We start from the raw sequence: 23,332 nt of genomic DNA, 5'->3' as shown, positions 1-23,332 counted from the left end.
AAGGTTCTCTTCCATTTGCCCATTTCCATGGCTGCCTAGGGTCTTTGTTTCTGCTGAGGTAATTTTTTTTTCAGGAGAGTCAGTAATTGTCAGAGCTATCCTGAACACACTTTCAGTGCTTTGCTGAGTCATGCAAAGGCTTTTGACCTTAGAGGAATGGGTGGTTTTCTTTTTTCTGACTGTGGGGGAGGATTCTTTGCTAATCTCCCCTTTGTCCCAGAGGACACCCCCGTCTGCAGGTGTTTGTGCAGACTCTACGACACACCCCTGTGGCACTTCGACTAGGTGAGGCAGCAGGTTCCAGTAAATGCTGTTAGCAACTCTGGTGGGGTGCTTCTAGTGTCTGCAGTTACGTAGGAGGATATGGGGTCTAACTTTCCACATTTTTCGATTAGGTGACCGGACAGTAAGGGTTTTCATCCGGAATTCCTCCCGGACTTCCTCTAACCTGCCCTTTTGGTCACTTTTTCCCCTTCCCTTTCTAAACTTTTGCCAGCCTTATGCCTGCCTGTCCCCTTTTGTTCTCAGCGGGGGTCCCTGACAGTTCACCAGTCCTCTGCCGGTGGGTCCTCCTAACAACAGTACAGGACTTAGGGGTGCAGGTTTCACTGCAGGTTCAGGTTTCCCATCAGCCTGGCACATGTGGCAACTCCTGCAGTACTCCACCACATCTTTGCAGAGTTTTGGCCAGTCAAACTGCTGTCTCATGTGGGCTTTGGTCTTTCTTATACCGGCATGTACAGCCACTGTAGTCTCGTGGGCCCTTAATATTTCTCTCCGTTACCTCTGCAGCACCACTAACTGGTGAACTACTGCCCACTTCTTGCTCACAGATCTGTGAGGAGACCTCTATTTCCTCATCAGTACCTCATTCTTTAAATAGTAGCAATCAGGGATTCCCTCTGCTTCACTTTCAGACTGGGCAGCCTGTGCTAACTCTCGCAATAGTGGGTCGGCTCGCCAAGCTTCAGCTAGGGAAAACCCATTTGATTCGTTCACTGGGTCTACTAACTATCCAAAGAAAGTTTTGGACAGGCTGACCTCATGGTCATCTGCCTGCAGTGCCAATGCTGTCTCCTCTGGGGGAGCCAGTTTGATCATGGCCTGATCCACTACACATTCAGGGAAACTGCAGGGGTCCATCTCCCACCACTGCCCTGTCCCTCTGACCTCCTGCGGTCTTTCTTTCACTACTGGGGGGCTACCACCTTCACCCCCGCCAGATCATTACCTAGGAGCAGGTCAACCCCGACCACATGGCAAACTAGGGACAGTCCCTAGTCACCGGTCCCAAAACTAGGTCGCTCTCCAGGTACACCCTGTGTACAGGTACAGGCATACACTGCCCTCCAATACCACTCAACACCATTTTGGTATTCACTGCACTCTCTGGGGGAAAGGTCAGGTCTTTTCCCAGTAAAAGGGATCTAGTGGCCCGTGTCCCTGAGAATCACTATGGGCATGCTTACCCCACTCGAAGGGTATGGGGTTTACTTTTCCTTCAGACAAAAAACCCTGACAACCTTCAGGAATCCGATTACATTTTCCTGCACTTGCAGCAGTTAAGCTTCCGTGGTCTCACTCTTACTGCAGTTAAAGCCACAGCTTGTTCTGCTGTGCTTTTTTTTAATTCAATCATGGGATGTGGATATCGGTGGCTAGGCCACCATTTATTGCCCATCCCTAATTGCCCTTGAGAACTGAAGAAACGGCGATATAGTTCCAAGTCAGGATGGTGTGTGACTTGGAGGGGAACTTGCAGGTGGTGGTGTTCCCGTGCATTTGCTGCCCTTGTCCTTCTAGTTGGTAGAGGTCGCGGGTTTGGAAGATGCTGTCTAAGCAGCCTTGGTGTGTTGCTGCAGCACATCTTGTAGATGGTACACACTGTTGCCACTGTGTGTCGGTGGTGGAGGGAGTGAATGCTGGTGGATTAGGTGCCAATCAAGCGGGCTGCCTTTGTCCTAGGTGGTGTCGAGCTTCTTGAGTGTTGTTAGAGCTGCACCCATCCAGGCAAGTGGAGAGTATTCCATCACACTCCTGACTTCTGTCTTGTAGATGGTGGACAGGCTTTGGGGAGTCAGGAGATGAGTTACTCGCCGCAGGATTCCTAGCCTCTGACCTGCTCTTGTAGCCACAGTATGTATATGGCTACTCCAGTTCAGTTTCTGGTCAATGGTAGCCCCCAGGATGTGGGGGATTCCGCGATAGTAATGCCATTAAATGTCAAGGGGAGATGGTTAGATTCTCTCTTGTTGCAGATGGTCATAGCCTGGCACTTGTGTGGCGCGAATGTTATTTGCCACTGATCATCCCAAGCCCATATATTGTCCAGGTCTTGCTGCATTTCTACACAGACTGCTTCAGTACCTGAGGAGTCACGAATGGTGCTGAACATTGTGCAATCATCAGCGAACATCCCCGCTTCTGACCTTATGATTGAAGGAAAGTCATTGATGAAGCAGCTGAAGATGTTTGGGCCTAGGACACTACCCTGAGGAACTTCTGCAGTGATGTTCTGGAGCTCAGAAGATTGACCGCCAACAACCACAGCCATCTTCCTTTGTGCTAGATATGATTCCAACCAGCAGAGAGTTTTCCCCCCTGATTCCCAACGACTTCAGTTTTGCTAGGGCTCCTTGATGCCATACTCGGTCAAAGGCTGCCTTGATGTCAAGGGCAGTCACTCTTACCTCACCTTTTGAGTTCAGCTCTTTTGTCCATGTTTGAACCAAGGCTGTAATGAGGTCAGGAGCTGAGTGGCCCTGGCGGAACCCAAACTGAGCATCACTCAGCAGGTTATTGCTAAGCAACTGCTGCTTGATGGCACTGTTGATGACATCTTCCATCACTTTGCTGATCATTGAGAGTAGACTGATCGGGCGGTAATTGGCCAGGTTGGACTTGTCCTGCTTTTTTTTTTGTGTACAAGACATACCTGGGCAATTTTCCACATTGCCGGGTCGATACCAGTGTTGTAGCTGTACTGGAACAGCTTGGCTAGGGGCATGGCCAGTTCTGGAGCACAGGTCTTCAGTACTATTGCAGGAATTTTGTAAGGGCCCACAGCCTTTGTCGTATCCAGTGCCTTCAGTCATGTTTCCATCATGTTCACTTCTTCACTGAGCGGGTGTGCCCTGATTAACCCGACCTGTTTTCCCTTTAGTTTCCAACAGTTAGCTTTTAAATGCCCTGCTTTATTACAATGGAAGTAAACATCGGGTTTCACTCTTGCTCACAGCACCTTCCTTTTTGGCTGGAGGGGGACCCCTGTGTTTCCTGCTTTCCCTTCTCTCCCAGGACTGCTGAGGCTCCTATCACCTTCCCACCCTTTATCCTTATCGGAATTGTGGGGGTGACTGGGAAAGGTTCTCCCCGGGAAACTGACTTACAAATTAAAGCAAACTCATCAGCCAGGTCGGCTGCTTGCCGGGCTCTCTCAACCCACTGCTCCTCTACTTGGGTCTTTATTGAGAGTGGGAGAGAGAGTTTAAATTCCTCTAACAGAATTTGTTCTGAGATTTTTTTTTATTTTTAGAGTTACAGCACTGAAACAGGCCCTTCGGCCCACCGAGTCTATGCCAACCAACAACCACCCATTTATCTAACCCTACATTAACCCCATATTCCCTACCACATCCCCACCATTCTCCTACCTACACTAGGGGCAATTTACAATGGCCAATTTACCTATCAACCTGCAAGTCTTTGGCTGTGGGAGGAAACCGGAGCACCCGGCAGAAACCCACATGGTCACAAGGAGAATTTGCAAACTCCGCACAGGCAGTACCCAGAATTGAACCTGGGTCACTGGAGCTGTGAGGCTGCGGTGCTAACCACTGCACCGCCCCATAGCTCATAGTTGAGCTGTACTTTAAGAGCCCTCAGCCACTGGTCAAAAGCCAGCTGCTTACTTCTTTCAAACTCCAGATAGGTTTGATTAGCTTGCTTTTTGAGGGTTCTAAACTTTTGGCGATAGGCTTTGGGTACTAATTCATATGCCCTGAGGATAGCATTTTTGGTCAGTTCATAATTTGATGAACTCTCATCTGACAACAGGGAATAAGCCTCATGGGCTTTTCCAGTTAGCTTGCTTTGCAGTAAAAGAGGCCAGGTCTTAGATGGCCATTTTCTCAAAGGACACAAAATACTCTTCCACATCCTTCTCATTGAACCTTAGAATTAGTTGAGCTAGTTTTAACAATTCTGTACCCAGCCCTGTATTATGCTCCTCCATATTGGCCATGCTTTCACTGCAGTTACTCTGTCTATTCAACAGGCTGGCCAAAGCTAAGCTCGTCATAAACCTGGCAAACAGCGAGTTTACCAAGGCCAAGGTCACTTATTAGAAAATATTATGGGTCAAGGCCAAGCAGTACCAGGACAGGCTAAGGTCCAGGTGATAATAGACTTTCCTGTACACAAGACAAAGAAAGAAGTGTTATAATTTCTGGGTATGCTTCGGTTCTATAGAAAGTTTGTCCCTAATTTCAGCACAGTAGTCACCCCATTGACAATTTTATTAAAGAAAAACGTTAAATTGAAGAAGTAAAAGGCCATTTTGATAAGGCAACCAGTTCATGCAGCCCCAGATTTTAGTAAGCCATTCAACGTGGCTATCAACGCCAGTGATGTCGGGGTAGGAGTGGTGCTTCTCCAAGATGCTGCTGCTTTTATGGATCGGCCCTTTAGCTACTTGTCTAGGAAGCTTAATAAGCATCAATCGAGAAAGAGGCTTTAAATCTTGTACTGGCTCTTCGACAGGTTAAGGTTTATGTAACCAACAGATGGGTGAAGTACTAGTTTATACAGACCACAATCGATTTGTGTTTCTAGAAAAGTTCAAAACAAAGAACCTCAGGCTATTTTGTCGGTGTTTAATGTTACAGTCATTTACACTAAAAACTGCATGCTGCAGGGAAAAACAATGTAATTGCAGATGCTCTGTCCAGGGTTTAGAGGAGTGTAAGAAAGGAAGGTTCTGAGTTCGGACAATGTTATGTTTGAATCTGCTCATCCTAATTGTCACATTTACTTGGTGATTGTTTCAGCCCTTCTGATTTGGTAAATACGATGTGTTGTGAAATATGAAAATGTTACCTGTACAGTATGTTACCATTTGTTAAAATGTTGATGTTAAGAACTTTGCTGTATTTCGGAACTGGTGTAAAGAAAACTTTACTACAGTAAAGCCTTTTCCTCTGAGGGGACCAGTGGTGCACGTGTGAGCTGTTGCCTGAACAGATGACCTGTTGAATGTTCTGTTAGGTGCACAGACCCTGGTTGCAAAGCTTCCTTTTTCTGAGACAGACCCAAACTGAAACTGAAGCAGAAACTGGGGAAACTGAAACTTGTTGGAACAAAAGGACGCAAAGCCATCCGAGCTCAGATTTCAGATCACATAGGAGCGGAGTGCCGGCAGGCTGAAGAAACTGAAGGCTGAATCCAGGAGCGTTTTCTGTTATTTAAAGTAACTGATTAACCAGACCTGGCCATACAATGTACAGGGTTGTCGCTGAAGGGCTCGAATAAAGGTAGTACTGGTGGATCCACACCATCAAGACTGTCGTGAGCAGACCTGAGATGGTTCTGGAGACGTACGACATTTTGGAAGAACATGTCCATAGAGATCGGGTTGAAGGGGAACTGCTGTCGGATGAGAATCGATGGCTGCATCTTGGATAAAAGAAGCTGGAGATCTACCTGAGTGGACTGCCCAGTAAATCAGTGAGATCTATCTTTGTTGTATCTGGTAACTAATGTGCAATCTGTAAAATATATATTGACCATTATCTGTAAGTTAATTCATGTTTAATTTATGCTGATTTTGGTTTGATAGAGTAAAAGTTATTATAAAAGTGAAATCTCACCCAGTTGCTTTTTTTTTTTAATTGGGGTGTTTCAGTAAATTCAGTTCTTTTGGTTTGTTGATCTCCAACGGGATCATAACAGTCTCTTTTACATATATCAGTAATTCCTCCCCTTCTTTGCCCTTTACAATTATTCTCCTAGTCAGTATTAAGATAATTGAAGTCCCCCATTATCACTACTCTGTAGTTCTTGCATCTTACTGAACATTGCCTTCAAATTTGCTCCTCTACCTCTTTCCCATTATTTGGTGGCCTATAGTATACAACCAACAGCATAATTGCTCCTCTATTGTTCCTTAATCCTAACCATGTAGATTCTGTCTTTGAAGCCTCAAGTACATCATCCCCTTTTAGTGCTGTAACATTATTTTTGTTCAATATTGACACACCCCTCCTTTTTTATCCTTCCCTATATAAGGAATATAAGTTCCCCATCTTCCCTGTTTGAGCCAGGTCTCCATCATTGCCACTATATCATAACTCCATGTGGTAATTAATGCTTGCAGCTCATCATTATTTACTATGCACATGCAACCTAAACCGAGTCTGCTTTTCATTCCCGCCACCCCAAACCCTGTCGTCATTTCTCTATTTTAAAACTTCTCTTTATTTTACTGTTGTTTGTCTCTCCCAGTCCTCTCTTATACTTCATCCCAGAGCCCCCGCGCCCCCCCACACCCGCCACCCCCCCCGGCAAAATTAATTTAAACCCTTTTTTCTCCATAGCACTAGTTAACCTCCTTCAAGTACATTGGTCCCAACCCTGTTAAGTTGCAACCCTTCCATCCTGTACAAGTCCCTCCTGCCAGAGAGCTGGTTCCAATACCTCAGGAAACTGAAGCCCTTCTTCCTGGACCATTTCTCCAGCCATGCATTAATCTGCTTTTTCAGACTGTTCCTATACTCACTAGCAGGTGGCAATGGAGGTAATCTTGAGTTTACCACCATTAAGCTTCTACTCTTTAATTTCTTCCCTAGCTCCTGAAACTCTTGACTCTTCCTCCTATCTCCCTGGTTCCAACATGGATCACAACTCCTGTCCATTCTTCTACCCCTGCAATATGTTTGGTACCCGTTCTGTGATATCCTTTAATCTGGCACCAGGGAGGCAACACACCACATAGGGCTCACATTGGTGGCCTATCCCCTGACTATTAAATTTATATCAAACTTATAAGAGCTAGAATATAAACATTTTGCTTCACCAGCAGAAAAGATCAATGAGCAGTCTTTCCATGTTCTCTAATGATCTGTAAATACTGCAAACTGACAGCGAAAGTCCTGTAAATGCCAGGTTTTTAATGGCTTGTGACTGCACTGTGCTACAGGTGATCTGTATTGCCATCTGTTTACTGACAGCATTTATTTATATATCTAACCAGCGGCTTCTCTAGCTGTGACTGAAGTTTTACCATGTGAGCATATTTAATGCAGTATCCATATCAGAATTACCAGAGAAGTACAAAAAACCTTCTCAATAAATAACATGTGTAAAACAAGTGGATGAACACTGTTGCATTATACAAATAATGTGACTCTGGCTAACAGTTAGTCCATGCTTATTACAATCTATTGTGAATACAGACAGCATTTGTCCTGATTTCAGTTCTTATTTCCCTGAAATCCCTCTGCTAGAGACATAGAAAGTGAAGCCAAATATTGCTGGCTACACTTAATGCTCAGCAAAGTCATCTGCAATTGAATATAAAGATCAAATCTCAAATAGTTACCAGAAGGGAGAAGGGAATTTTGATGCAAGGACTCCTGACTGCACTTCTGTACCATAAAATGTAGCAACCCGATCTGAATCCTTTGTAAGAGATCACTATTTGGTACACACCACCGGTTGAGCAACAACTTGAACTTGTTTATTTTAGTAAAACAGAACACAAATGTTGGATAGAAGTTTCAATTACATTTCTGATAAGTCTATTGTTATTGTATATAGATTGTAGATATGCTTGAAAAGGGGTCTGGCAATCAATTTAAATGTCTGTTAATATTCTGTGCCACTTCACGTTGCAGAGAATACATACCAAGGTCTGATATGCAAAAGGTCATTTCAATGACATTATCATTGAGAAGCATTTCCTGACACCAATCAGATCTGGCATTGTTCAATTCAAATTGGTCTTTAGTCAGGTAGAAACAGACAGGCTGAGGGGTTTTAAACTCCACTGTAACTATCAACTACATATATCTGGGCAGAAGTCAACTTTGATAATGGAATAAAGAGCGATATATCCAAGTTTACTGATGGCAAGAAGTTAGGTGGCACAGGAAGTAACATGGGAGCAGAAAGTTAGAAAGGGATATGATAGATTAAGCAAGTGAGCAAAACTGTGGCAGATGGCGTACCACATGGGGAAGTGCAGGGTCATCCACTTTGAGCCGAAGAATGATAGATCAGAGTAAAATGCCAACTCCACATTGAATGGAATCCAACATGTTTAGTATGCTAAAAAGACATTAATTTTGTGAAAGATCCATTCATTCAATCATTAGTACTTATAATATAGTATCCAAAGTAAACATGCAGCCCACTCTCCCTTCCCTCAGCATTCCACATGTTCACCACTGTCTGCATAGAGTAGTTAAATCTGAACTGCCAGTGCACTTTCTGTCTTCTAGGTTTGAGCGTGTGTCCCTTGCTTCCATTCATATCAAAATATCCCAGGGTCTCCAACCTGAGATATCTTAAGCTAGGTATCAGTTTATTGGTACTTGAAAACAGTAATTTTGATTTTATTTTCCATTTCATTCAGGATACTTTGGTAAGACAAAGAAATCCATCAGAAAATAAATATTTCATAATTTGTAAAGTTACAACAATTTTTAGTCACCGTAGTGAGTCCAGCTGCCCCCAAGATCAAAAATCCTGAACTCGAGCTCAAGCTGGAGGCACTTCCTACACACATGTCCCCCAAGACACGTGCATTACTAAGGTCACCAGCGTCACATTGAAGAAAGTGAGAGCCCCTCTCCCTGGCCTGCAGCTCCATTACCAGCCTTCTTCTTTTAAGCGAAGCCTTCCTGCGATTGTTCCAGCAACTGCTTGGCCTTATGCACTCACACCCACCACCCACCCCTTTAAGAACTGCAGGCTAGCTGTACATTGTGTGAGCTACACACACTCCTGGGCCCCATGCTGATTGCGTAGCCCGCCAGCAGCGCGCAGAACTCTGGGTTGCTGCTTCAATCAGCCTGATGAACAGGCAGCACAAAGTTTGCGTGCTGCCTGCCTCAATGTGGCCAGTTGAGGGGTAAGCACACATCACGATCCCAGTGCCTGAAAAGGGACCGTATCGATTTTTTCTCCTTAAATCTCTAGTGATTCAGGTTCATTCATAAGGAGATACTCTACAGTCAATATTTTAGTAATTTACTGTTATCCACCAAGTGATCAATAAGTTGTGATGCACCGCAAATTTAAATTCACATTTAGATGATTCAGCCCAGTGTGTAGGTACCCTATGCACCCAACAAAGAGCAACATAGGCATGAGAGCATAAGCTGTCAATCTGCTCTGGTTTTTCCAACTTACAACTCACCTGTAGTCAAGATCCTCTGTATGTCTGCTTGGTTCAAAGATTTTATTTGTATCTATATGTATATCTCCATAATTATATCCCAGTATGTTATTTCATTAGTATTACTAAAAATACAAACATTGCCATCTTTTAAGTATGTGCAAATATAAATTTGGAGAAGTAGCAAAAAGATTACTACTAACAATTTATTCAAAACTGCCCAAATTCTTGAGTTACCAAGGTAAGCTGGTGCACAATAATTATAAGAGGCACAATGACGACAATTTTGGACTCTGTTTCAAGAATTTCAGAAACTTTTGAATTTGTACCATGTAACTTTAAAGGAGGTGCAGGAACACAGAAACCTGGGGTGTATGTATACAGATCTTTGAAGGTGGCAGGACAGTCGGAAGGCTGTTAGATAAAAAAAAAATTGGGATCCTTGTCTTTAAAAACAGAATACAAAAGCAAGTTATATTGAATCATTCTAAAATGCTGGTTAGGCTCCAGCTGGAGTATTGTATCCAGGCAGCAAACTTTAGAGAGGGTGCAGAAGAGATTCACTAGAATGGTATCGGGAGAGATTTATTACAAGTGTTCAAAATCATGGAAGGGTTTTGTTGGGGTAAAGAATGAGGAACTGTTTCCAGTTGGTGAAGGGTCCGTAACCAGAGGACACAGATTTAAAGTAACTGCCAAAAAAGCCAGAGGCGAGATGAGAACAGGTTTTTTTTGCTTTTCATAGCAAGTTGTGAGTTGAAATGCACTGCTTGAAAGGGTGCCGGAAGCAGATTTAATAACATTCAAAAGAGAATTGGATAAATATTTGAAAGATAAAAAAATTATAAAGATATGGGGAAAGGACAGGTGAGAGAGATTATTTGGATAGCTCCACCAAAGAGCTGGCATCGATCTTTAAAGCAACTCAGGAGAATGCAGACAATAAAACAAGCTTAAATAAATCTACAGTGACTTGCAGAGTTTGGACACAGTAATCTTACCTGCCATCATCTTCTGAGCCTCATAAGGTTCCATATAACCATTATTTTCCACTTCTCGCTTTTTGATAACTATATTCTTCAACTCATTTTTGGCATCAAATGGATCAGAGTAGTCATCCCTAATAGCAACCTGAAACAGTCAAAAAGTGATTCAAATTACTACCATACCTGTAAATGATATGGCAGCTTTGACAAGGACAGAATTCCTTAATCACAAAAACAAGGTATATTTATTTAGTGCCGAGAGTACAGTGAAATGTCCCACAATGCTGCACAAGAGTACAATCAGACAAAAATTGATGCAAAGCCAAAATGAGATTACAACAGTTCACACAAGACACAAGAATATAAGAAATAGGAGCAGAGGTAGACCATATGGCCACCGATCCTGCTCTGCCATTCAATACGATTATTGACAACCTGCCCATCCCAGGGACCAATTTAGTAAATCTTCGCTGCACTGCCTCCAGTGCAAGTATATCCTTTCTCAAATGTGGAGACCAAAACTGCACACAGTATTCCAGGTGCGATCTCACCAAAGCCCTGTACAGTTTTAGTAAGACATCTTTATTCCTGTACTCCAATCCCCTTGCAATGAAGGCCAACATGCCATTTACCTTCCTAATAGCCTGCTGCACCTGCATGTTAACTTTGTGCGTTCCTTGTTTGAGTACTCCAAGTCTCTCTGAACAGCAACACTTACCAGTTTCACACCTTTTAAAAATATTCTGCTTTTCTATTTTTACGACCAAAGTGAACAACTTCATACTTCCCTACATTATCCTCCATTTGCCATCTTGTTGTCCACTCACTTAACCTGTCTATATCTCTTTGCAGCCTCTCTGCATCCTCCCCACAGCTTACCTTTCCACTGAGCTTTGTATCATCAGCAAACTTAGATACATTACTCTCCATCTCTGCAGCCAAGTCATTAATATTGAGTGCAAATAGCTCAGGCTGCAGCACCGATCCTTGCAGCACCCCATTATTCACTGCCTGCCGACTTGAAAATGCCCCATTTATGCCCACTCTCTGCTTCCTGTCTGTTAAACTAATATATTACCCCCAACATCATGAGCCCTTATCTTGTCTATTAATTTATGTGGCACGTTATCGAAAGCCTTTTGGAAATCCAGCTATATTACAGTTACTGGTTCCGCTTTATCTAGTTATCCTCAAAAAACTCTAATAAATTTGTCAAATAGGATTTCCCTTTAGTAAAACCATGCTGACTTGTTCTAATCATACTATGCTTTTCCAAGTGTAATGTTAAGACTTCTTTAAAATTAGTTTCCAGCATCTTCCCAATGACTGATGTTAGGCTAACTGGCCTGTCGTTCCCCGTTTTCTCGCTCCTTCCTTTCTTGAAAAGTGGTGTAACATTTTCAACTTCCAATATGATGGGACCATTCCTGAATCTAAGAAATTCTGGAAAAACAAAGCCAGCGCATCCACTATCTCTGCAGCTATTTCTTTTAGAACCCTCGGATGTAGGTCATCTGGTCCCGAAGACTTGTCAGATTTTAGTCCCTCAAGATTCTCCAATACTTTTCTCGGCTGATATCAATTTCCTTAATTTCTTCACTCTTTTTAGCCCCTAGGTTACTGCCTATTTCTGGTATGGAACTTGTGTCTTTCACTGTGAAGACAGACACAAAATATATTTGTTCAATGCTTCTGCCATTTTCTCATTCCCCATAATGATTTCTCCTGTCTCTGCCTCGAAGGGATCAACGTCTACTTTAGCTACTCTCTTCCTTTTTATGAAAGTTCTTACAGTCTGTTTATATATTGTTGGCTAGTTTACTCTCATATTCTATTTTTTCCCTTTTTATCAACTTTTTTGTGGCCCTTTGCTGGTTTCTAAAACACTCCTCAGATTTGCTACTAGTTTTTACAACATTGTAAGCCTCCAAAAGCTTAGTCAAATAGGTAGGTTTTATGTTATTTATTTAGAGATACAGCACTGAAACAGGCCCTTCGGCCCACCAAGTCTGTGCCGACCACCCATTTATACTAATCCTACATTCCTACCACATCCCCACCTGTCCCTCTATTCCCCTACCACCTACCTATACTAGGGGCAATTTATAATGGCCAATTTACCTATCAACCTGCAAGTCTTTTGGTGGTGGGAGGAAACTGGAGCACCCGGCGAAAACCCACGCAGACACAGGGAGAACTTGCAAACTCCACACAGGCAGTACCCAGAATTGAACCCGGGTCGCTGGAGCTGTGAGGCTGCGGTGCTAACCACTGCGCCACTGTGCCGCCCATATTTAAGCAATGTCTTAAAGGGAAAGCAGTGAAGAGGCCTTTTTTGGGTTTAGGGAGTGTTACGCCCACGACAGGAGGAGTGCAGTGTTTACTCTAGTTCCACTTCTCCACTGTCACAACATTTTTTTTCCCCACTTACCGATACAGCCAATCATAGACTCTACTGTTATCCCAGAATAAAACACACTAACCAGGTTTCTTTAATAAACAACAAAATTATCAGTTTATTATAAAACAAGTCTTAACCAGTAATGAAGTAAAGCATACACACACAGATTTAAATTTTAAAGTTCCCTTTTTACCTTAGCCCCTCACACGCACACTCCAGTTAACCGGAAAAATACAGGGATTTTTGTTTTTAGAACTCTACTACAGACAAAAAAAAACGTGCTCATTCTTGAAGAAACAGATGAGATATGTTGTGTTCCAAAACTGACATCCAGTCTGGCCTCCGAGTACACGTAGACAGGTCCCTGGGATCTTTTAGAATTGTTCTTTTCAGGCAGCATTGAGAATTAATTTAGCAGGCTTTTCTTCAAAGACAGGAGACAAGATGGGTTAACACAGTGGGCTTCTCAGGGTCTTTTAGAGAGGTGCTGGAAAGCTGAGCTGGGTTGTGGTCTTCTCTCCTATCCTTGGAAGTTCCCTTTTTCTACTCCAACTCAAAACAACTCAAAACAATTCAAAAGCAAAACTAACAATAGGAGGTCAATGTTGTGACCTCCATCAATCTTGACTTATCATTTCTTTGTAAACAACTTCTCCAGGTGTCCAAAGTTCTTTGTTGTTTATTGAGCTAGAAGTCAGGTGGTTTCCCGGAAAGGCTTGTCTTCCTCACAAGACCTCTCAGTGCCCCTTTTAAAAACATTTTCAGGGACTGTTTTTTCAAAGTCAAGCAGCTGTTACATGACTCCTTTTGAAAACCCCAAAGTTTAACATTTTTCAACTTTTCAAAAATGAATCCTCAAAAAATATATTTAACAAAACATAGAGGCACTTTCATAACACCTCCATCCTTGAAGGCATGAAATGCCATTTTTAAATGTGTTTCATTACAAAGTGTGGAAAAAATAGAAGATGAAAATGTTAAAAACACAATTTCACACTCATGCACTCTTTTCTTATAGCTAATACAGTTCTGCTTTTTACCATCTTTACACTTAGATAACTCAAAGCAAAGTTAACTTCTAGATAAAGCATCTGCAATCACAATATTTTGTCCCGCAATGTGGGTTATGTTTAAGTCATAAGGCTGTAAAAGTAAACTCCATCGGAATAGTCTGGCATTCTGGTTTTTGAATTTTTCCACAAAGACTAGGGAGTTATGATCAGTATATACCAGTGTCTCTCTGTAGTCGTGGCGATATAGATTTCAAAATGCTTCAGAGCCAATAATAGATCAAGGGTTTCTTTTTCCACTGGTGAATATCTTTTTTGGTGTCGATTTAGTTTTTTGAAAAAGTATCCCACTGGCCCTTCTATCCCTGATTCATTGTCTTGGAACAGGACGACACCGAACCCAGGTCACTAGCATCAATTTCAACCTTGAAGAGCTTGGTGAAATTTGGAGCAACCAAGACGGTTTATTTAGTCAAAATGGCTTTAGACTTCTCAAAAGATGCTCGGCACACTCCTGACCACACTACCTTGCTTTTCATTTCTGTAGCAAATCTGTTAGTGGAGCAGCTATTTAGCAGCTACTAAAATAAAAGCAAAATACTGCGGATGCTGGAAATCTGAAACAAAAACAAGAAATGCTGGAGTCACTCAGCAGGTCTGGCAGCATCTGTGGAAAGAGAAGCAGAGTTAACGTTTCGGGTCAGTGACCCTTCCGAAGAAGGGTCACTGACCCGAAACGTTAACTCTGCTTCTCTTTCCACAGACGCTGCCAGACCTGCTGAGTGACTCCAGCATTTCTTGTTTTTGTAGCAGCTACCAAAGTTTGGTACAAACCACACATCCCCAAAAACCTCAGAAACATAGAAAAATAGGAGCCTGAGTAGGCCATTCGGCCCTTCCAGCCTGCTTTGCCATTCAATACGATCAGGGCTGATCATCTAAACTCAGTAACCTGTTCCCGCTTTCTCCCCGTATCCCTTTAGCCCTAAGAACTATATCTAACACTTTCTTGAATATATTTAATGATTTGGCCTCAACTGCTTTCTGTGGTAGAGAATTCCATAGGTTCACCACTCTCTGGGTGAAGAAATCTCTCCTCATCTCAGTCCTAAATGGCTTACCCCTTATCCTTAGACTGTGACCTCCTGGTCCTGGAGTCCCCCACCATCGGGAGAATCATTCCTGCATCTAGTCTGTCCAGTCTTGTTAGAATTTTGTAGGTTTCTATGAGATCCCCTCTCATTCTTCTGAACTTAAGCGAATACAAGCCTAATCGACCCAATTGCTCTTCATAGTCCTGCCATCCCAGGAATCAGTTTGGTGAAGCTTCACTGCACTCCCTCCACAGCAAGAACATCCTTCCTCAGATAAGGAAACCAAAACTGCACACAATACTCAAGGTGTGATGATTTCTTGCCTAGTCTTAGGGGTAGGGAACACCACCAATGCTTGTACTTGCGTGGGCCTTGACAACACTCATCCTTGCCCTAGTATATGCCTGAGGTAGGTCATTCTCACTTTTGCAAATTCCCTTTTGGTAAGGTTTATTGAGAAATCAGGCGATTGCAATTTTCTAAAAGAGCCCCTCAAAAGGACTCCTTCCAAGTGTCACTGGAGACCATCACATCAAGGTAAACCACACAGTTAGGAACACTGGCTACCACTTGGTTCACTAATCTCTGAAAAGTGGCTGAGGCATACCCTAGCTTGAATGTCTTCACTCAGCACTGGAAAAGACTGGTCTGACCGCTATTTCTTTAGCTCGGGCTGTTAAAGGAACTTGCCGATATCCCTTTAAAAAATCCATCTTTGTAAAAAACATGGCACTGCCCACTCTGTCAATACAGTCTTCCAAGCGAAGAACTGGGTACGACTCTGTCTTTGTTATTGCATTAACTTTTCTGTAGTCTATACAGAGGTGGTCACCTCCAGACGCATACCCATTGTCTCTCGAGACAAGGAGGCCAAAGAAGAAGTCTATACAGAGTCTAGTTGAACCATCAGATTTGGGCACTAATACCAGTGGTAAACTCCAGCTGCTTTGACTGGGTCCAATTAGGTGGTTTTCCAGCATGTATTGGATTTCTGCTTTTACCTGGGCCTGTTTCTCTGGACTTAAGCGATAAGGATGCTGTTTTATAGGAAAGGATTCCCCCATCTCTACATCATGTGTGACTAAGGTTGTACATCCTGGCTTACCCCTACAGACTCTTTTAAATGGCATGAAGTCTTGTTAGGACTTCTCATTGCTCAGCATCTAAATATGAAAGCATTATGTCCAATCTCCCTGACAATTCAGTATTAGCTAACCAGATAGTAGGAGGTTCAAACTGAGAATTGTCTAGGTCTCCTGCTGCTGCATCCTCACTATCCCTTTCATCCTTCACTGTCCCTACTACCTGACATAGCTGTGCTTGCTTATCGACCTGACGATAATTTTTTTTTAACATACTGATATGACACAGCCAATTCTTTTTTCCAGCGATTTTGGATGTCAATCAAATAATTTACCAATTCTCTTGACCACTTCATATGGACCACGCACCGTGCTTTCAACGTTTTTCCGTGTAAAGGCAGTAATACTAACACCTCATCCCCTGGTTGAAATGTTCAGGTCTTGGCACGCTTGTCTGCCCATTTCTTCATGGTCGTTTGGGAAGCTTTAAGGTGTTCCTGAGCCACTCTGCAAACTCTTGTGAGCCATTCCCAGAACACGGATACATAATCTAGTACAGAAGATTCATCCCTCTGCTCTAAAAATCTTTATTTAATCAGTTTTAGAGGATCTCTTATCTCATGTCCATAAGCAAATTCAAAAGGACTAAAACCAGGAGACTCATTAGGTGAAGGCAAACAAAAGAAATTCTAGCCCTTCATCCCAATCATGGGGATATTCATGACAGTATGCCCAGATCATCATTTTCAGGGTCTGATGGTACCTTTCTAAAGCTCCTAGTGCCTGTGGGTGGTATGCTGAAGACTTAAAATGTTTTATACCCAAATTACCCATAACTTCCCGAAAAAGTTTAGACATAAAATTGGAACCTTAATCTGACCGAAGCTCAATCGGTAATCCATATTTAGTGAAGTACTGGGTTAACTTCTCGACCACAATCCTTGCAGAAATTGTTCTCAAAGAAATGGCCTCTGGGAACTGAGTAGCCATATCCATGATAGTGAGTATATATTGGTGCCCCGCTTTTGTTTTCGGTAAAGGTGCTACACCTTGGGCGGCACAGTGGCGCAGTGGTTAGCACCGCAGCCTCACAGCTCCAGGGACCCGGGTTCGATTCCGGGTACTGCCTGTGTGGAGTTTGCAAGTTCTCCCTGTGTCTGCGTGGGTTTACTCCGGGTGCTCCGGTTTCCTCCCACAAGCCAAAAGACTTGCAGGTTGATAGGTAAATTGGCCATTATAAATTGTCACTAGTATAGGTAGGTGGTAGGGAAATATAGGGATAGGTGGGGATGTTTGGTAGGAATAAGGGATTAGTGTAGGATTAGTATAAATGGGTGGTTGATGTTCGGCACAGACTCGGTGGGCCGAAGGGCCTGTTTCAGTGCTGTATCTCTAATCTAAAAAAAATCTACCAACACACAATAACTGGTATGGGAATTAGAGGTGCCGGTTTTAAGGCAGGTTGCGATTTTCCCACAATCTAGCATGGATGGCACGTTTTAGAAAACAGCACCACATCCTTGGAAAGGGCCGGCCAGTGAAAATTTCGACTTATAGATGATTGGGTCTTCTGGATCCTAACAAGTCCCTCTATTGGAATTTCATGCGCTATCTTTAATAGTTCCTGGTGATTCTTTGACAGTACCACTATCTGATGAACTACCATCCATTCTTTGTCTGCAGATTTGTGAGGAGGTCGCCACTTCATCAGAACCCCATCTTTAATATAATAGCCTTCTGGAACTCTGTTTGCCTCAGCTTCAGTTCAAGCTGATTATGTCACTTTATTTAACTCTAGATCAGCTTGCTGAGCCATGATCAGAGAAGACTTATTAAGCATTTCCTTTGGATTATCCAATCCCCAAAGAAAGTTTCAGATATTCGACTATCTGACTATGCCAATTTTACCTCCAACAATGGAACTGGTTTAACTATTGCTCGAGTTACTGCACATGAAGGAAAAATTCCTGGAACCTTTTCCTGCAACTGTTCTACCTCTAACTTCACTTGGTTTTTCCATGACTACTGGAAAAGCTACTACTTTTGCTCCAGCCAAACCTTTCCCCAGGAGTAGGTGAACTCCGTCTCCTGACACAGAGACAAGGTTGAGGGTGGGGCAGGACTGGTAGCTCAATATTCCAGGGTATAGAATCTTCAGGCGTGACAGGGGATGGGAAAAAAGAGGAGGTGGAATTACACTGTTGATCAAGGAGTCAATTACTGCAGTAAGGAGGGATGATATCTTAGAAGGTTCTTCAAATGAGGCCATATGGGTAGAAACTAAAAACAAAAAGGGGGCAATCACTTGGCTGGGAGCGTACTATAGGCCTCCAAACAGTCAGGGAGAGATAGAGGAGCAGATATGTAGGCAGGTCTCAGAGAGGTGTAAAAATAATAGGGTAATAATCGCAGGGGATTTCAACTTCCTTAATATCAACAGGGATAGTCTTAGCGCAAAAGGCTTGAAGGGGGCGGAATTCTTAAAATGTATACAAGAGAACTTTTTGAGCCAGTACATAGAAAGTCCTACAAGATAAGTACTGGACCTAATCCTCGGGAACGAAGCTGGACAAGCGGTAAAAGTGTCAGTGGGGAGCATTTCAGGGATAGTGACCACAACTCTAAGGTTTAAGGTAGTTATGGAAAAGGACAAAGACGGGCCGGAAATAAAGGTACTGAATTGGGGGGGGGGGGAAGGCCAATTTCAATATGATAAAACAGGATCTGGCCAAAGTGGACTGGGAGCAGCGACTTGTAGGAAAGTCCACATCAAACCAGTGGCAGTCATTCAAAGAGGAAATAGTGAGGGTTCAGAACAAACATGTACCGTTAAGATAAAGGGTAGGACCAACAAGTTTTTTTTAATTCATTCAGGGACGTGGGCGTCGCTGGCTAGGCCAGCATTTATTGCCCATCCCTAATTGCCCTTGAGAATGTCGTGGTGAGCTGCCTTCTTGAACTGCTGCAGTCCATTTGGGGTAGGACACCCACAGTGCTGTTAGGAAGGGAGTTCCAGGATTTTGACCCAGTGACAGTGAAGGAACGGCGATACAGTTCCAATACAGGATGGTGTGTGACTTGGAGGGGAACTTGCAGGTGGTGGTGTTCCCATGCATTTGCTGCCCTTGTCCTTCTAGTTGGTAGAGGTTGCGGGTTTGGAAGGTGCTGTCTAAGGAGCCTTGGGGCATTGCTGCAGTGCATCTTGTAGATGGTACACACTGCTGCCACTATGCGTCGGTGGTGACGTGAGTGAATGTCTGTAGATGGGGTGCCAATCAAGCAGGCTGCTTTGTCCTGGATGGTGTCGAGCTTCTTGAGTGTTGTTGGAGCTGCACCCATCCAGGCAAGTGGAGAGTATTCGATCACACTCCTGACTTGTGCCTTGTAGATGGTGGACAGGGAACCCAGGCGGTCAAGGGATATAGAGGATTGGATCAGGAAAAGAAAAGGAGGCTTATGGCAGATTCAGAGCACTGACAACAGTGGAGGCACTAGAGGTGTATAGAAAGTGTGGGTGGGGGGGGGTACTAAAATAAGTAATTGAGAGAGCAAAGAGAAGACATGAAAAAACACTGGTGGGCAAAATAAAGGAAAATCCTAAGATGTTTTCGAAGTATATTAAGGGTAAGAGGATAACCAGGGAAAGAGTGGGGCCCATTAGGGACCAAAGTGGCAATCTGTGTGTGGAGCCGGAGGACATAGGTGAGGTTTTAAATGATTACTTTTCATCTGTGTCCACGATGGAGAAGGACGATGTAGGTGTAGAGATCAGGGAGGGGGACTGTGATATACTTGAATTAATGAGCATTGAAAGGGAGGAAGTATTAGCTATTTTAACGGTCTTAAAAGTGGATAAATCCCCAGGCCCAGATGAGATGTATCCCAAGCTGTTATGTGAGGCAAGGGAGGAGATAGCAGGGGCTCTGACACAAATTTTCAAATCTTCTCTGGCCACAGGAGAGGTACCAGAGGACTGGAGGACAGCGAATGTGGTACCATCATTCAAGAAGGGTGGCAGGGATAAACCAGGTAATTACGGGCCGGTGAGTCTAACGTCAGTGGTTCGGAAAATATTGGAAAAAATTCTGAGAGACAGGATTAAGCTCCACTTGGAGAGGCAGGGATTAATCAAGGATAGTCAGCATGGCTTTGTCAGGGAGAGATCGTGTCTAACTAACTTGATTGAATTTTTCGAGGTGGTGACTCGATGTGTAGATGAGGGTAAAGCAGTTGATGTAGTCTACATGGACTTCAGTAAGGCTTTTGATAAGGGCCCACATGTGAGATTGGTTTAGAAGATAAGAGCCCATGGGATCCAGGGCAATTTGGCAAAGTGGATCCAAAAGTGGCTTAGTGGCAGGAGGCAGAATGTGATGGTCGAAGATTGATTTTGAGTGGAAGCCTATGACCAGTGGTCTACCACAGGGATCGGTGCTGGGACCCTTGCTGTTTGTAGTGTACATTAATGATTTAGACGTGAATATCGGAGGCATGATAAGTAAGTTCGCAGATGACATGAAAATTGGTGGTGTCGTAAATAGAGAGGAGGAAAGCCTTAGATTACAGGACAATATAGATGGGCTGGTAAGATGGGTAGAACAGTGGCAAATGGAATTTAATCCTGAGAAGTGTGAGGTGATGTATTTTGGAAGCACTAACAAGGCAATGGATGGTAGGACTCTAGTAAGAACAGAAGGTCAGAGGGACCTTGGTGCACTTGTCCATAGATCACTGAAGGCAGCAGCACAGGTCGACAAGGTGGTTAGGAAGGCATATGGGATACTTGCATTTATCAACCGAGGCACAGAATATAAGAGCAGGGTAGTGATGATGGAGCTGAATAAAACACTAATTAGGCCACAGCTGGAGTACTGTGTACAGTTCTGGTCACCACACTATAGGAAGGATGTGATTGCACTGGAGAGGGTGCAGAGGAGATTCACCGGGAAGTTGCCTGGGCAGGAGGATTTCAGCTATGAAGAGAGACTGATGAGGCTAGGGTTGTTTTAATTAGAGCAGAGAAGGATGAAGGGGGACATGACTGAGGTGTACAAAATTATGAGGGGCATTGATAGGTTAGATAGGAAGGAACTTTTTCCCTTAGCGGAGGGGTCAATAATCAGGGGGCATAAATTTAAGGTAAGGGGCAGGAGGTTTAGAGGGGATTTGAGGAAACTTTTTTTCACCCAGAGGGTGGTTGGAATCTGGAACACTCTGCCTGAAGGGATGGTAGAGGCAGGAACCCTCAGAACATTTGAGTATTTAGATGAGCACTTGAAACGCCATAGCATACAAGGCTACGGAACAAGGGCTGGAAAATGGGATTAGAATAGTTAGGTGCCTGATGGTCGGCACGGACGCGATGGGGGAAGGGCCTGTTTCTGTGCCATATAACTTTATGACTCTAGGTGTACCCGATACAAAAGGTATGCCAATGCCATTCACTAAAACTTTAGCATTCATTGGTTCATTAGCCCAATGCGTTTACCTCGCAACTTCCAACATCCTGCACGAAGGTGTCCCATCTTATGACAATGATAACACTTAGGCTTTCAGACCTCACTTCCACCCTGAGCCTCTTCCTGTCTGGCCTGAGGAGGAAATCCTGGGGCATTCCCAGCTGTCCCTTCTTGTCCCCGGCTACTTGCCTTCCTTTCACCCTCCCACTTCTCGGGTTTGTGGGGGTGACAGGCAAAGGGTTTGGGCTTATACACAAGCTTGTAATCATTAGCAATTTCCACTGTCTGTCTGGCTGTTGAAACCTTCTGGTTCTCTACATGGGCTCTTACTAACAAAGGGAGTGAATTTTTAAATTCTTCCAGGAGAATTAGTTCCCTAAGGTTCTCATACGTGGCCTCCATCTTTCATGTCCATATCCAATGATCAAAATTAATTTGTTTTGCCCTCTCAAATTCTATAGAAGTCTGCCCAATCTCCAGAGGTTCCAAAATTTCTGCCGGTAAGCTTCAGGGACTAAATCATATGCAGCGAGAATAGCTTTTTTTGCCATTTCATAATCCTTCGAAGCCTCTTCAGAATGTATGGCATAAACATCATGAGCTCTGTCCATCAACCTGCTTTGCATAAGCAGTTCCGATGAAAGGTCACTGACCCGAAACGTTAACTCTGCTTCTCTTTCCACAGATGTTGCCAGACCTGCTGAGTGGTTCCAGCAGTTCTTGTTTTTATTTGCATAAGCAGTGTCCAGCTTTCCTTTGGCCGCTTCATCTGTCTGGCTATCTTTTCAGAAGAAATGAAAAGTGCCTCTATGCCCCTTTCCTCAAACTTAGGGAGGGCTTGTACAAATTTAAACAGCTCTCCATGGGTTCCTGGGCTGGAGTCAGATCTTTCTTCATTAGAACTTTCCTTGGTACCATCTTTTTAGCTTTGAATTCCCTTGCTTCTCTTTCCTCAAGTTCATGTTTCTTCATTATCAATTCTCTTTCAAGTTCAAGTTTTTTCAATTATTTTTCCTTTGTTTTTCTGTTCAAGCTCGAGCTGCTTCATCTGTAACTGAATTTTAGCTAATTCACCTTCACTACACTCTTGCTTGCTTTCTTCTTTTTCCAATTGTAAATGGTGTGCTAGTATTTCAATTATGCCTGCTTTCTTACCTGCTCACTTTAACTCTAACCCCAATTTTGCTGCCAATGCTATTGGCTTAACCTTGGTTAAGTTCCGCAAATCACTCAGGGATACATCCCCCAACCCCAGAAAAGTTACAGTAATTGTTAAACACATTCCAGTGGTGTACACTTTATTATGCATGAAACCCAGTTATTTTCATTATTCCTTTCTCAATTATTATTTTCCTACTTACAATTGTACGTCGTCAGTGCTGGGTTTATCCCACAAAAAGCCCACAATTATGTGTTACGACCGAGGCAGGAGCAGTGCATTGTTTATTCTAGTTCCACTTCTCCACAGGTAACAACATTTTTTTTTAATGTTTACCCAGTTACCGATGCAGTCACTCATATACTCTACTCTTTATCCCTGAATAAAATACACCAACCAGGTTTCTTTAATAAACAAAAAATTACCAATTTAGTATAAAACAAGACTTAACCAGTAATGAAGCAAAGCATTAACACAGATTGAAATATGAAAGTTCCCTTTTAAATGCCCCACACACAAACTCTCACACACTGAAAATATATAAAAATTCTCTCTGCAGAGGTCTGTTACAACATAAAGACAAAAAAAGGAATACTTTGGACAAATACTTGCTCATTCCTGAAGAAAAAAAAATATGGAAAGATGTCAGTTGTCCTTTTATGGTCTGGCATCCCAAATATGCATAGACGACAGTCAATGGGATCTTTCGAAAGCAGTTCTTTTCAGGCGACGTTGAGGATCAGT

The 23,332-nt window shown here is 43.2% G+C and overlaps 1 protein-coding gene across 2 annotated transcripts in view; it reads right to left on the bottom strand.

Moving 5' to 3' along the window:
• Positions 1–23,332, bottom strand: part of LOC137369475 (SH2 domain-containing adapter protein B-like) — a 1,226,906-nt gene that overhangs the window by 1,102,219 nt on the left and 101,355 nt on the right. For both annotated transcript variants that reach the window (XM_068030757.1, XM_068030758.1), the window contains exon 2: positions 10,399–10,528. In XM_068030757.1, coding sequence (XP_067886858.1) covers positions 10,399–10,528 — 130 coding nt within the window. The remainder of the gene's footprint in view (positions 1–10,398; positions 10,529–23,332) is intronic.

The sequence above is a fragment of the Heterodontus francisci genome, chromosome 4, assembly GCF_036365525.1.
Source record: "Heterodontus francisci isolate sHetFra1 chromosome 4, sHetFra1.hap1, whole genome shotgun sequence".
Lineage (NCBI taxonomy): Eukaryota > Metazoa > Chordata > Chondrichthyes > Heterodontiformes > Heterodontidae > Heterodontus > Heterodontus francisci.
This window is presented reverse-complemented; position numbering and strand designations above follow the sequence as displayed.